The sequence below is a fragment of the Cygnus atratus genome, chromosome Z (assembly GCF_013377495.2).
Source record: "Cygnus atratus isolate AKBS03 ecotype Queensland, Australia chromosome Z, CAtr_DNAZoo_HiC_assembly, whole genome shotgun sequence".
Taxonomy (NCBI): Eukaryota; Metazoa; Chordata; class Aves; order Anseriformes; family Anatidae; genus Cygnus; species Cygnus atratus.
Window position 1 is genome coordinate 18,471,340 of NC_066396.1, and position 15,410 is coordinate 18,486,749.

Here is a 15,410-nt window from a genome sequence, read left to right on the forward strand (position 1 = left end):
TTGCTAAGGTCAGGGGCACCTGATGGGCCCAGGAGATGTGCTAGAGCTGCATTACAGACACATAAATGAGGCCCCAGGCAGTTCTCAGGACAGTGTGCAGGCAAACACTGCAGTTACTCCACACAGGTCAGCCAAACAGAGCAATCTGCATCGTTAGATGAAGCAGCACACTTTTCATTCAATTCTTTTTTCCTAGCAGGAGGCATTTTCCTACTTTACCAAGTGCTCTGGAGCCCAGCAGAGGCACTGTGAAGTGAAACATCTGCTTCTGCAATAGGGACAAAACAGCAGCGTGTCCTTTTTAGTCTGAGTTGCAAGTTTCATGTTTCAGCTCCTCCTTCGCATTCCGGGCCTGCCCCGGCTTCTCTCCCGAGTTTTCGAAAATGGAGCCTCTCACAACTACTTACCCTCTGAAATATTCAGTGCCCAAAGCCAGGGTCTTTGTTGTTTTTCTGTCGATGGTTTTGTGTACTGCAGTTCTCTGCATACTGCAACTCAGATTTTTTAAACCTAAAACCAAAGATTTTTATTCTTTCGAAGTCAAGGATTCACGAGGAAGGATCGTTTCATTGGAGAAGTACAGAGGGAAAGTAAGTTACAGCTTCATTTTATCTTTTGCTTGAATCTTTACTGAAAATCTGACATCCATTGGTAAGAAAACAAAAAGGTTGGTTGTGGGAATTTATGGCAGAGATTTGTGCTAACTTCCTGTTATGTAAACAGTAAGCTACAGAATTTTCTTTTTCTAGGCCTGCTTCCAGAATTAACTATTAGAGCTAATAAATGAAGAAAGAATTATTATAAATCAATATGATAAAATAATGGAATTCATGCATTTTAATCTTAGTTAAGAATGATAACATGGTGTGTTGAATTTTAGACGCTGATCTGAGAAATATCATTTTAATGCCTGTTCTAAATATCTGTTGTTGTTTTGTTTTGTTTTTACATGCTTATATTTAAACAAAGCTGTAAGTTTAAGTTTATCCATTTACAGGATGTTTAAAGAAGGATGTCTCAAAGTAAATACCTCCAGCAGCTATCACTCTTATCAGTTTAATGAAATTATGATCAGAGAGATTAAGTCTAGCTCTCAGGTAGCAGCTAGTGTGGCAGTGGGATATGCCACATTAAGACTTAATTGAAATCTCTGTGCCATCTCAGGTTTCTTCCTCAATGTTCTGACTTTATTTCTTCAAAGGCAACTTTGGTTGTAAACGTGGCGAGTTACTGCCAGAACACAGACAAAAACTACATCGCCCTGCAAGAACTACACAGGGAGTTTGGTCCCTCCCACTTCACTGTGCTGGCCTTTCCCTGCAACCAGTTTGGAGAATCAGAGCCTAGCTCAAGCCAGGAAATAGAGGCTTTTGCCAAAGGAAACTATGGAGTAACTTTCCCTGTTTTCCACAAAATCAAGATCCTGGGATCAGAAGCAGAGCCCGCGTTTAAATTTCTAATAGGTAACTATTTTCTTTGGTATATTGAGCTGCCTGTAACCACAGTATTCGCCCTTCATTCCAGTAGGATCTTGTTTGACAGGCCTGGTCTGAGCACACATCATAGTCTATGGAGGGAAACAGGCACTCTTTGCACACGATTTATCTCATTTGAATGTGGATATTGAGGAATAAAAAGGTCAGAAGACCCTAAAAGCATATATAGGATATATAACCACTAATTTGCATTAATTTGTCTTGTGACCTTAGGGCCCAACCTGTAAAATGGGCTTGCGCAAATATTATGAAGCCGTGTTACAGTAAACATTTACTGAGCCTCATACTCTCACAAGCAAAATGAAACTCTACTTAGCTGACCAAGAAGCTCACAAACCTAAAGCTGACTTAAAAAGCCTCCCTGAATCTTTCTGAGCTTTGGCCAGGTCTTTCATCCATACTAAACACTGATATTATGAAGGAAAGGATACTTAGGACATAACCGTTCTCTATAACATCTTTTTAACTAGAAAATGGGGTAGGAGAAGGCCCAAACTTTTATTCCATTTCCCTGCCCCAGACAGGATCACAAGTACCTAACCAATATTATAGGTGCTTCTCCAAACTGTTACAGTAGTCCTCTGAGAAACTCCAAAACCTCCCAGCCTGTTCCAGTTCTTCACAACACCTTGTCAGAAAGGGGTTGTGATAAACGTTGATGTTGTCAACATCTAAATGAAATGTCTCACACCACTTAATATTGCTTCTTGCTATATTCTCTGTGATACCTTTTATGTTCTTGAAAATTATTATCATGGCCCTCCTCATTTAGGAGTCTTTTAAGTGGTCGTCATTATTACTGCCACTGTGTTTCTTCCTACCTCCTCTTAGGCATGTCACTGAAGACGTCAGGTAAAGCCTCATCGCTCTGAGTTGCCCTGATGTCCGATGGAATTTCTGAATGCACTCTGGAGGTGCCTCTCAGTTCATTATAGAAAAGACTAGGGCAAGAAGGTATCAGAGTTGGGTGGGATGAATCCAGGCCTCGGACACAGATTCTAACTCAAGTGCAATCAGTGTCAGACATTAATAGCTATACAGAAACAGGACTGTTATATTCAGATATTCAGCTCTTACTTGACATACTGTTTGCACACAGGGAAAAGGGTTCTCCAGTACTTAAATACTTTGACATAAGGTCTTTCTTTTCCTGAGTTCCTTTGCTTCATATGCAATTACTGTGCATCTTCAATTAAAGCAGCAACTGTTTCTTTCATTTGGTTGTCTACACAATCAGAGGGTTGAACATCTTCATGCTACATCCCCTTCTGACTCTGACTGCTAGCTAGCATTTTTCCAGCACTGTCAGGTAGTCTAGTGCAAAAAGAATTCACTGGCAGTATAACATGATGCCAGAACCTTCACACAACTACTTGTTGCTTTCATAGCAGCAGGGCATTTTGCCAGTAAGACTGTGTCCGAACTTCTAGGAAAGAACAAAGTAGGATTGCTTCGAAGTAAATAGCTGAAGAATCACTGCAGGATAATGAAACAATTAGAAGAGTGAGGGAATCACTAAAATGATCCAATACCATTCTTACAGATTCTTCAAAGAAAGAGCCTCGGTGGAATTTCTGGAAGTACTTGGTTAGTCCTGAGGGTAAAGTTGTGAAATTCTGGAGACCCGAAGAGCCTGTAGAAAGTATCAAGCCAGAAGTAGCATCATTAATCAGGCAAATCATTATGAAAAAAAAGAGAAGACCTTTGAAAAAGCCATTCACTCCATGAGTCCATTCAACAGCATGGTTGTACAGCCTTACTACATTCCTGAGAAATGCTGCTAGAAGTTAAACCATCAGGTGATTTTTTTTTTTCTCTTTAATGTTAGTATTTTCAGCTACACTATGTCAATTAATGTCGGGTTGGCTCCTGCAACAGCCTTGAGAGTGAGCCACTGAGGTCAATGAGAATGGCAAGACACTCGGTACCTTGCAGGCATGGATGTTCAATCTGCATAACGTTTTTGAATGTTTCTTTGCATTTGCTAATAGCAATTTTCACCAGCAGAAAGATAGCTAAAAGGAAGAGGATTGGTGATAAATTACTCAGTATTTGCAAAGAAGACATTTTGTTTCCCATCTACCAGTGACGAATTGGTTTTGAGACAAATGCAACTGACCATACTCGCTTTGCAATATTGACAGAGGAAAATTACTGAACTGTGGAGCTTTCAACTAAGTTGTAAAAACCTGTACATAGAAAGTAATATTATTAAAAGAAAAAGAAAACAAAAAAAATGCAAAACTGTTTCCTTGCCTGCTTTATGTGGTTTGATTCATTGTACTTTTCACCTTTACAGCAACACCTTTAACCTCTTTAGCCTGCTCTGTACATTTGCAGTGCAATACAATGCCTTGACCGTGCGCACATGTCCTGCTGGATTTCCTGTCTTCTGACCTGGATGAAGGCAGGGCTTGTGGTTAGGAGGTTACAGCAGGAGTCAAAGGGCAACAAAAACCAACAGCATGGCTCTCTAACAAACATCGTCAAGCACAGCTTTCTGAGGCTATCCAATACAATGCTCCTGAGCCACCTAATAAACAAAGTCTTCAAGTAGAGACATTTGAAGGAGACAAAGGTTCATGCCTCAAGCCTTGCTCTTCTCACCTTGCAGTTTTCCCTCTCCAGCATGTAACTGCAATGCCATTTCCAGTTCTATTCTGTTGTTCTAGTTCAAACTGCCAAATATTCTGATTGATCTGTCTGATGAAGGGAGAAAATAAATTGGAATAAAGAACCCTATGCCAGCTGTTTGAAAGGAGAGTTGAGAGGACAGGAACAAAAGAAATCAGTATCTCCTATATGAAAGTGAACAGGCAAAATTAGTGCTGCTCTGTAAGACTAGCAATGACTGAAAATAATTGAATTTAAAAACAAAAAACAAAAAACTTTTGCCTGAGAAAACAGTTATTCAATTTCTTGCTGCTTGGTCAGAATCTGATATATCTATCTCTGTAGAAATGTGAGTATATGTACCATTCTAATGTAGGTACTGTTCAGTCCTGAATCTGAACAGAGTTTAATTTTTTCAAGGCTTACTGTTTAATTAGTGTTCCTCCAAAAACTCGCTATGTTTGTATTAATTGTTCTTCAAGAGACATGCCAACTATTCCAATGTAATATTTAAGGCGGATCACTGGTAAACTAAACACTTCCTTCTTAAAACAAAGTTATTCAAAGGTAAAAATAAAGCATCTTTAACTGTTTGCACAGACTTAGAAAGGAGAATAAATAAAAAGAAAATTAGAGCACTGTTATACAAGCACACATTTATCTATGCTCAAAAGTCAGCACAATAATAGATGTATGCCTATTTGTATAAATATCCACTTATAGTTTAAATTGGATATTGCATATAAAATATATATATACTAAACTAAAATCACTATGAACAGATTAAAACCTATTTATTGGACTTTTCAATAATCCCAACAACTTCAGCTAAAACTGCCTTTAAGGTTAACAGAATTCAGTCCATGAATGTTAAGGTTTCTTCAGTTCCATTTAAGCATAACCTATTGCATCCTTGATCCTAATGCTTTCTTTATTTCTATCCCTCACTCTTTAGGTCTTCTCTTTTTCTCCAACAAATACCATTAACCTGTCAGCTCCTATTTCCACAAATTTACCCAGGAGTGCAAATATTCTAAATCTACTTCAGTCACTGGACATGTCCTTGTTAATTCAAGCATTATCAGAAAATATTTGTTTGCTGAGCCCATACATCAATGTTCCAGTAAATATGAGCAATACTAAAGGAGCTCTGAAGTCATAAGATGACTTCCAAAACAAAATTTATGTCAGACCAGAACCCCTTTTTCTCATGCTCCTGTCTCTGACAAAAGATGATGATGATGTTACTTGTACTCCCTATGGAGAGCAGTCTACAGACCATGTTATCGCCTGACCTGTCTCAGTCATGGTGAAGCCAAAAAAAATGCCAAGTGTGCAAACAATTACACAGACAGATTTTGAACTCTGGCTCTGGGCAACTTATTTACCTGGATGTTGCTTCTGTCATTCTGAAACATCGCATGTGAATGACCTGTAGCCCTAGCGGCTTGATTTCTCCATTTAAAAAGCAAAAATAAATGCTATTTCTACATCTGAGCATGTCCTTAGAGCACAGTCACTAAGAAAGAAGGGCTCTGTAGAAGCACTTCAAGTCAGTCCTTGTTACAGCAATACATTTTTTATTGCTGTCTGTGGCTCTAGTTTGGTTCTACTAGTGTGGAATTGACAAACTTCTGAGCACCTATGATTCATGAGAAATTTCTTTCCCTAACACCCTTTGCTCGTTTTAAACCATTTTTTTGATTGAAGGAAGCAAGTTCCAGAGAATCAAAAGTGCTGCTTTTCTGCCAGTTCCCATTTAAGTCAACTTAGCCTAAGCTGAAGCCACACACCTCTCTTCCTGCAGAAGGACCTGCAGCTGCTAAGAAAAAGCAGAGTTTCCAAATCACCTCTGTGGTTCCACTGTCTTCTTGTTGACACCGCCCTGAATGCTCCAAAGGCCTTAGCCTTAGTTTGTAAGGCTCTGTTTAGCCTTAGGATCATGTTTAGTGGCAGAAGAAAACATACTCACATGGGGCCCTAACCTGAAACTTTTACTGAAGTTACTGAATTTACATAAATTAGTAATTTCTTTAGAAACCAATTGGATTAGCTGCGTAACTGTGTAAAATACACTTAAATATATTTTTATACATGCACACAGTTCGTGTAACCTAGCACACTTTCTTTCAGTCAGGGGAACTAGTCTAGCACAGGGCCCCACACCAGCTAAGGATGCGATGAGGTATTTATAGCAACAGTCTTATATTCTTGTCTCAACAGTGATGCAGTGATGTGCTGATGTGGCAGTGTAGTTAGTTGCTGGTATATGGAGAGCAGCTAACTAACAATACACTGCCTAATCACCACACACAGCTCTAGGATCAACCCAATTCTGGAGAGCTTCACAATGTTGTTCCCATTTCTCTTCCTAGAAGGCATTCATTTAGATGGTTTGCAAGGTACATTACTTACTTTGTTTGGGTGCTCCTGTAACAAAGAGTTCCTTTTGCATTCCATAAAGAGAAAGTGCAGAGATGAGGACAGAGGTAACATTCTGCTGCCTGTGGCAGTGTGTCTGATAGAAGCTTACAGTGTAATATGAATCAAAAGGATCCATTTCCTTCCAGCCTGTAACCTGCTAAAGAATAATATATGTCCTATTCAAACTCCTGGTGTCTCCTGGTGAGAAGATGTGCAGTTATTTAGGACATCCATGTTCAAAATTAAGCCATTAAGCAAGGGGAGAAAAAACATTTTAAAATTGACTTCCGTTTTATAAAATGGAAAGGTAATTATTGTTCAGTTATAGCCTTCGGGCAGTTAGTGAAATGTGATTTTAAGCCTTTCCTACTTCTAATTACTCAATGCAAAAAAAAAAAATCATTTAATAAGTTTTTAAAAAAATAAATAAGAAACATTTTTAATTGTTCTTTTGCTTTAAGAAAACTTCCAGAGAAATTAAAGTTGTTTGATTTTTTTTCAAACCTGAAATAATTATTGAATTAATTTCCTGCTTGTTTCAAGCATTTATAAACTTCCTACTACCTTGGTATCTAAAAGCAGAGAAAAAAACAGAATCTAAACCAACCAAAAATTCTCTTAATTCTTTGGATAACGGGAATACAACATACAACTATAATAGTGAAAATGAGCCTGACAGTCAAAAAACGGTAATAATCAAATGGACCCAAAAGTTTCCTTATATAAAAGTAGTAGCTCTCCAGTTTGATGCTAAAGGTATGTGCATCAGGATAGCAACTGCATGTTAGCTGATGTCAGAATTTCAACCAGCTAACATACACTGCCATCCCGTCACACACAGGTGCACCACCTCTCTTACTGGAAATTAGATTCAACATAAAAAACGATGGACTGGCCCTGCAGCTGGTGACAGTGCAGTAGTGACTGCTACATTCAATACAGCAGCCACCTAACAGCACACTGCCTACCAGCCACAGAGTCCGTGCAGAGTGAGATTTCTCCTGAAATGCACGTGCCTGGAGACAACTACCTAAATTCAGCATTGTTTTCCTCTTTGACTTTCATGTTTCATATATGTAAACATAAACACATATTCAAGCAGTAAATACTTAAATGGATGACACAGATAAGTTTCCGATTCAGTAAGACTTGAATTAAAGTAATTGTACAAAACCCACATGGAATGTGAGAAGTATCAGACTCCAGACTATCAAAAAGGAATTGGAAATTGTTGCAAACAGTTTCTTGCCTTGCCTTGTACCAGCACCAGTGTAGTGTGTTATCTCCACGAGTTAATTAGTGTCATACACACTTACTTCATTCCTTTTCTTCCCTGAGCATCCATGTTGGTGATTGTGGGAGCCCAGGCCTGTGACTAGATGAGCCAGGAGTGTAACTCAGTATAGTTAATGTGGTTATTTTGAAATACAAATCATTACTGATTACATCATACTGCAAATTGACTTCAGGTGTTAAGTGTTAAGGCACACTACCTTCATTCACAGAAGGATGTATAAAGACTCTATGATTCAAGGTCATGGATTTAGGCTGGATGGAGATAAAATTTTACCTACAACATCCATTTTGATGGAAAGGCCTTTGAAGTCGTGCTGAAGTCAGCCACTGAGTTAAACGCTTTGGATCAAAGCAAATTAATACAAAAAAATAATACCAAATTTGAAGACTTCCCTTTGCTTCTTAAAAGAAAGGCTTAGGTCACTGAAAATAAATCGCACCAGTCCTGAATTCTCAATACAAAACAAAACACTAAAACATTTACTTGCGGGAATGCTGCTGTTAGCAGCTACAGAGTAGCATTGGCTAATTGCTTTCTGGCTCGTTCCACAGCAAGAGGAGGCCACGTCTGAGTTTTCCAAGATGCTTGTGAATGCAACAATATGGAGTGCAGCTAGCAGCTGTTCACACCTCTGAGACAACAGCCAGCTAACAGGCACTGCCAGACTGCTACAATCTGCTGGTTTGGCCATTGGCTCCCCCTCAGCCCCCGGCAGAACCTTCTTCTCCTAGAGCCCAGTCATTGCTCACTTTAACAACACAGCTTCTCCCATGGGGTCACTTACAGAACATCTTTATTTTGGAGTGACGTTCTCAGCATGCTGGTAGCAACGTTTATATTACTGTCATATCTAAGGGTGCACTGCCTATCTCCTGCTTTGTCACTTCCAATATGGTCATTTCCTTTTACACTTTCACCCAGTCCATCACTTTATGCATTTCAGTCTCACTAGGTTTTGTGATATTTATCAAATCCCTAACGTACAAACTGCCTGTATTTTGCATTTTGCTTACTGTTAAGCATACTGTTGGTGAATATTATGTTTTTTACCGATGTTCCTACTGTATACATGAGTTCTGCGTGGTCCTTTTTATCTTTACTGCCCTCTAAATGTGGACAAGTCAGCTTGCAGTGCCAGTAAAAAGACAACATAGTAAATCTGCACAATCTCTTCAATCAAATCAAGCAATGCTTGCTTTTAAACAGCAAGTAGTCCCTCTAGTGCCAAGAGAGAATCCTGCATGGTTTTGAATCCTTCCCTCAACAAATGTCACTATCATAACTTGTGTCTTTCAAACACTTCAGATCTTGCAGTTAAGAAAGCGTGTTAAGGATTAACAGGAAAGGAAAAAATATCATTTCTTTTTTCAAAATCACTGATTTTCTACAGCCTCCTCCTTTCCCTCCCCCCACAATCAAAAAGAGCAACACTAGCGCAACGCACACACCGAGAAGCGAAGGTCTGTGCCTGCCTTTACCTCGGTCACTTTCTGTAGGCTTTGCTCTCTGCTCCGCTTCAGGTCTTTTCTGAGCGTTCTCATCACCTTTTCCTTGGAAGAAACAGAGGCACAACACTTAAGACACACACACAGCTCTCAGTAGGGCCGCAGCTCCCTCACCCTGCATCACCTGTGGCCAACCCTGGCTACTTGTGAGGTTTCACAACCCACTGAAGGGACTGGTGGTGGCCATCAACCAACTCCTTGGATGTGACCATCCCCAGGCCACCAACAGCCCCCCATGTCCCCACAAGGTGCTGGGCACCCAGAACACAGTTACCCATAGCAAATCCTCATCCGTCCTCGTCCTCCTCACAGCAGATTTCTCTAATTTCCACTCCATCTCTGCCAGGCCCGGCTGAACCCACCGCCTCAGGCGAGGTGGTGGCCTGACACATAGGAGGGGGGACAGCACAGGTGTGGGGAAGGCAAGCTGGGTGGCAACTTGTGGGCACGGAAACTTGTGGGGACGGCAATTTGTGGGCACGACGACTCGCGTCCAGCCCCTAGGCCAGCCGTCCGGCCGGGGTGCCGGTGCCGGTGCCGTCCCAGCCGCCTGGCAGTCCCCTCAATTTAAGCACCCGCGGGCGTCCCTCCCGGTCCCTCCCAGCCCAGGCCCATCCCGGCGCGGCCCGGCGCTGCCCGCCGGCGGGACGGGGCGATCCCGGGCTGCGCGGCGGCGGCGCCAAGGAGCGGCGGTGGAGGCGGGCGGCCGAGGATGGCGGCGCGGCGCGGCGGGACCCGGGCGGCCGCGGGGAGAAGCGGGGCAGAGGCGGGAGGGCCTGCCGCCACCCCCGGGACGGGCAGCGGGAGGCCGGGCCCGCGGCGGGCAGAGGTTTTGCGGTGTGGTTCCCCAAACCCGAACCTGAGCGGAGCCTGAAGGGCAGCACGAGAAACCACGCTCATGGCTGTAACTTGAAATCATTTGCCTTAATGTCGTAGACATGTTAGGGTAGAACTCGTGCAGGACCGTGTTAGGCCAGCAGGTGAGTTGCTTACTCACTTGTTTTACAGTCACTCATAGTCACTTAGTCACCCATTTCACCCCCAAGGACATGACTATAGGTTTGGTGGGAAAGCAGTTAAAGATATTTTTGCTGGAAGACAGGTTTAGTTCCAAATCCAAAGAAACAGGAAAAAAAAAAAAAAAAGAGTTACCACCACGTATAAGTTCCATATGTTACCCAATATAAGTTCAGAACAGTACTTTTTCAGCCTCTGTAATAGGTACGAAATTTTGGAGCTATGCCACTTGAGTTTTCAACCAGCAAAAGCTGAGAGTCACACAGCATGTAAAAGAGCTCATTTTCCCCCGTTCTAGCTTTTGTGTCTTAGAATCAACATTAGAGGTGTTAATTTCTAAGAGTATGAAGTGGGATGCCACTTATAGAAATGTGGTCAAAGTTTCCTTCTCTTACAGCTTCACTCTTTTCCCCCAGGAGAAGAGAGATTTTTCTGACTTCCCAGTTGGAAACGTCCTGTTTGACAAAAGAAGAGCTCTCCTGCAAAAATCTGCTCATGTAAAGTCCCGCTTTCCCAATCAGTTCAATTCCTGTAGCTGCCTGTGTAACACCTGGAAAAGAACATCATACAAGCAAGATAATGGAGGGGAATATTTTTATTAATACCTTAGTTCTCGGCAAAACTTATATATCAGAGATAGAGCTATTATGACAAATCAATGTAAAACGTTCAAAAGTACCATTTTATTATCTCACTGTTTATCAGTAAGGACAGAGCTAAGGACACCCAGGCTACAAAGCGGCTGAATCACTCAAGATCATTTTAATGCTTGCTGTGAAACAAACAATACACACAGCATTGCAGGACTTCCATCACAAAGGCTTGTTTGCAATACTTCAGGTGTTCGTTTAACTGAATATGAACTCTTCCTACAAGAGTAACATTCAACAAACATTGCCAGAGAGTGTTTCTCTACACAGCCACTGCCTAACAGCAGCTGCTGGCATGCACTGCAAAACCAGCTCCTTTTAATACACAGTGAATCAGCAAAACTCAAACGAAGCGTATCAAACAGTTACCTATTAGACCGGTGTCTGGGCCTCTAATGAAGCTTTTGCTTAGTGAAACTTACTGAGAAGTTTCTTTCAGATGAGCAAATCTGTAGCAATGCAATTTTACATGGGACTAATTTGTCTCACAGTGCAAGGAAAGGGTTTGCAGTCTGAGAACTATATGGTTGCAAACTGGAATAAAAGCCAGAAGTCTTTCAAAGTCAACAAGCTTCTGTTTCAGCAAAGTAGAATTAGGACTAATCAAACTTCAGTGGAAAAAATGTTAAAAAATATTTAACAACCTTTATCCAAAATAATTATTATAAAGCAGTTTTCCAGTTGTCATAGTCAAGTCAAATATGTTCCTAATTTTATTAAAAAGTGAGAGCTATAACCTGATGGGAAAGTGTGTAAATCAGTTTTCTAGAAACAGAAGTCCCTTGTTGAATATGATACTGTTAACCCCACTTGCTGATACTTTCAGTATGCTTTGTCCTGTGGAATCAACTCTAAGTTCTGTTGAGAGCCTGTTTGTGTGCATCCCCTGCACACAGACCTGGTGAATGAATCAAGGGCCAGCACACACATAGGCCTTAGTCATTTTTTCTATGCATCATCTTCGTTACACCAGGCCTGAGTTTACTCATCTTGTAGCTTAAACTGTTCTCCTTGCAGCTTGAGAAAAATAAATTAGTTGCAGACGAAGGGCAGTGCACAAACTATTCCCAGCAGCTGGTGGGTGACACCTGGTAACTTGTTAGGACTCTTGATGATAATGTGGCTGCTACCTGAGAATCCAAGAGGGAAAAGAAGGTGAGATTAGCAGAGGAAGGCATTAAAGACTAAGTAATGTGACCCACTGCAACTGGTTTTACAAGCAGTGATTCCTGCCCATCAACTTTCAACTCGTGCATACAGATACTGTGAACAAATTTTAAGAAAAGATTTGGAGGTTTTTCTATAAAAGCTTCTGAACACTGATTGACAAGTGGAAAACACACAAAGATATTCTGTATTTGCTGGTAGCTTTAAAATAACTAGATCCTGAAATAAGTCAATAGTAGAAAAAATCCAAACATAAGCAGGAGTGCCATAGTGTGGCACATTCACTCCTGCAATTGTGAATTGCTTTGTGTTTGTTAAAATTGATGTATTAGAATGTTGGGTAGGTTTTGTAACATCAAGGATATCCTTAAAACTCACTTCTTCACCTGAAGTGCCTGCTATTTAGCAAGTGATGTGATAGGTGAGAGCTCTGTTGTCACCTAGAGACTGGGCCTGAATTTTAAAAAAACACAGTTTTGTTTTCAGACAGTTGTTCACAGCTGAGCTGTGAAGCTTATAGAAGCCATATAGTTTCTATACAGCTGTATAGCTTCTGAAGTGTTTCCAGCACTTCACTAAAGTTTCTTCGAAGTGAAATAGAATCACAGAATCATTAGGGTTGGAAAAGACCTCCAAGATCATCTGGTCCAACCATCCCCCTACCACCGATTATCACCCACTAAACCGTGTCCCTAAGCACCACGTCCAGCCTTTCCTTGAACACCCCCAGGGACAGTGACTCCACCACCTCCCTGGGCAACCTGTCCCAGTTCCTGACTGCTCTTTCTGAGAAGAAATGTCTCCTAATTTCCAACCTGAACCTCCCCTGGTGCAACTTGAGGCCATTTCTCTCTACTTCCATCACTAGTTATCTGCGAGAAGAGGCCAACCGCCAGTTCCCCACAACTTTCTTTCAGGGAGTTGTAGAGAGCAGTAAGGTCTCCCCTGAGCCTCCTCTTCCCGAGATTAAAAAACCCCAGTTCCCTCAGCCGCTCCTCACAGGACTTGTGTTCCAGGCCCTTCACCAGCTTTGTAGCCCTTCTCTGGACACACTCCAGGGCCTCGATGTCCTTCTTGTACTGAGGGCCCCAAAGCTGAACACAGTGCTCGAGGTGCAGCCTTGCCAGAGCAGAGTACAGGGGGACGATCACCTCCCTGGTCATGGAAAGGTCATCATGATTAAATATCTTCATTTCACTGCAGACTCATTTTAGGCTCCACATTATTGAACATACACAGAAAATTGCTAAGTTATTTCACTTACATGCTGGAAATGTGGATTTCCAGTGCTCAGTTTGCAGTTCATTGTAAAAACATTCCCCTCACAAACTGTGTAATTTGTCCCTGATGGCAGTAGATGGTGCTGATATGTTGTGCTTGGTACATCCTTGAAAAAAAGGATCATCAAAGCACCATCTCAATCACATAGTAATTTATGTTTTTTCTCTTCTCCTTATCCTTGAGGTCTCTTCATTCTAGTTTGTCATCAGCATCAGCAGACTCAGAATTTACTGAGATAAAATACCAGTTTATAATTTGAAGGTGAGATGTGGACATCAATAACAAGCTTCACAAGGTTTTCAGAGAATTAAGCAGTGGCTGAAACAAGACTTTTCAGGAAAAGTTGGATTCCTCACACACAGACTGCTGACCAAGCACCAGCAAGAGCAGTAGAGGTTCAGGTATCTCAGGATGTGGTAGTGAGGGTGCTCTTTGCCAAATGCTTGCTGACAAGAAATGATGCTAGCTTATGCTGAGTTCTGACAATTAGAAAGTTCACAAGAAGAAGTCATAGAAAATTGTCTTAAAGCAATCGAATCACAGAACATCCTGAGGTGGAAGGAACCCACAAGGATCACTGAGTCCAACTCCTGGCTCCACACAGGACCACCCAAACATCAGACCATCTGTCTGAGAGCATTGTCCAAATGCTTCTTGAACTCTGTCAGGCTTGGTGCTGTGACCACTGCCCTGGGGAGCCTGTCCCAGTGCCCGACCACCCTCTGGGCGCAGAGCCTTTCCCTAACACCCAGCCTGACCCTCCCCTGTCCGAGCTCCATGCCGTTCTCTGGGGTCCTGTTGCTGTCCCCAGAGAGCAGAGCTCAGCACCTGCCCCTCTGCTCCCCTCGTGAGGAAGGAATAGATCAGAGGTTGTCTCTATTTCAGTGAAAGAGAAATGGAAATGAGGTTTCCAAAGGTTAGACAAACCTTCCTGCCTGAGGAGTGCAGGGACTTTAACATCGAGTGCATACAGGACTAAGCCAATTATAATTCTTTCACAACCTAATTAGTTTTCCAGAGCGGATGTAACCACTGTCTGTGATAACCAACTGGATAAACTAAGAAAGGTGTAAACAATTGTGTTAAGAGAAAAAGCGACACTTTCACAAATGGGAGAAGTAAATCCAAATAATATTTAACAAAGTTTTGAGTTGCTCTTTGAAATAGGTGGGGAAAAATTGTTGGAACCATTTTGATGAATTTTTTTTCCCTTTTGCAGTTGCAAAGCAATAAGAGATTTCAGGGAAGTAAAGCTTCAAACTTCCTGCCAGCAAGAAAAGGAGGCCTCAGCTTTGTTAGGAACTCACAGAGCAGAGGTCTTGAGATATGGAAATTTCTTAGTTTTTCTTCCTATATTATTCACTATTCTCTCTGGTTGTCAGCTAGTATCCCAGAAAGATCCCAGTCTTGTTGCCTGCTCAGTTATTTCAGTGCTGAGATACCTGTGAGTGGATTAGAGGAACAGTTCTTACCGTGGTGCAGAGCAAACTTTAAAGACTGACAGTAGTCATAGATAGTGGTTTCCATTTGCAAAAGGCACCTTTGACCCTCAGGTGTTTCTGACGGTTGTGGTAAGAAGAGAAAAGGTGGGGAAGGAAGGAAGGAACCAGGAAAGGGAAGGGATTTGCTTCAGTTCATGTGGCTGTTCTCTTCCCATCATTTCACACTTCATGAGCAGTCATTGTTTAGGTTCCAGTATGAAACATTGTTGACTAGGCAACTGGAATATTCTGGCAATGAACGCACAGCTTCATTTTAGTGTACAAATCATGGGTTATTAAGATGTCCTTCAGAGTACAAGGGTGACAAAAGTTCCTGCTTCTTTGCTGGGGCTTACCTTAGGCCATGAACTTAACATCTCAGTCTGGTAATTTGCTCATCAGACACTTCCTTTCACTTACCTTTGCCAGCACAGTGAAAGTGGCTGTGGACATACGGGGAGTGAGCTCTGGAAATGTCT

At 41.7% G+C, this 15,410-nt stretch overlaps 1 protein-coding gene across 1 annotated transcript; it reads left to right on the forward strand.

Moving 5' to 3' along the window:
- Positions 1-335: 335 nt before the first annotated feature.
- GPX8 (glutathione peroxidase 8 (putative)) lies at positions 336-3,742 on the forward strand. The gene is made up of 3 exons (XM_035553708.2): positions 336-590; positions 1,202-1,463; positions 3,040-3,742. Exons 1-3 carry the CDS (start codon positions 384-386, stop codon positions 3,222-3,224), a joined length of 654 nt encoding a protein of 217 aa, XP_035409601.1. The 5' UTR covers positions 336-383; the 3' UTR covers positions 3,225-3,742.
- Positions 3,743-15,410: the final 11,668 nt, after the last annotated feature.

Excerpts from the sequence above, each read along its gene's own strand:
- GPX8 (XM_035553708.2), top strand. The coding sequence starts at position 384 with ATGGAGCCTCTCACAACTACTTACCCTCTGAAATATTCAGTGCCCAAA. Across the intron at positions 591-1,201 it reads TGGAGAAGTACAGAGGGAAA|GCAACTTTGGTTGTAAACGT; the intron begins GTAAGTTACAGC and ends ATTTCTTCAAAG. Across the intron at positions 1,464-3,039 it reads CGCGTTTAAATTTCTAATAG|ATTCTTCAAAGAAAGAGCCT; the intron begins GTAACTATTTTC and ends CCATTCTTACAG.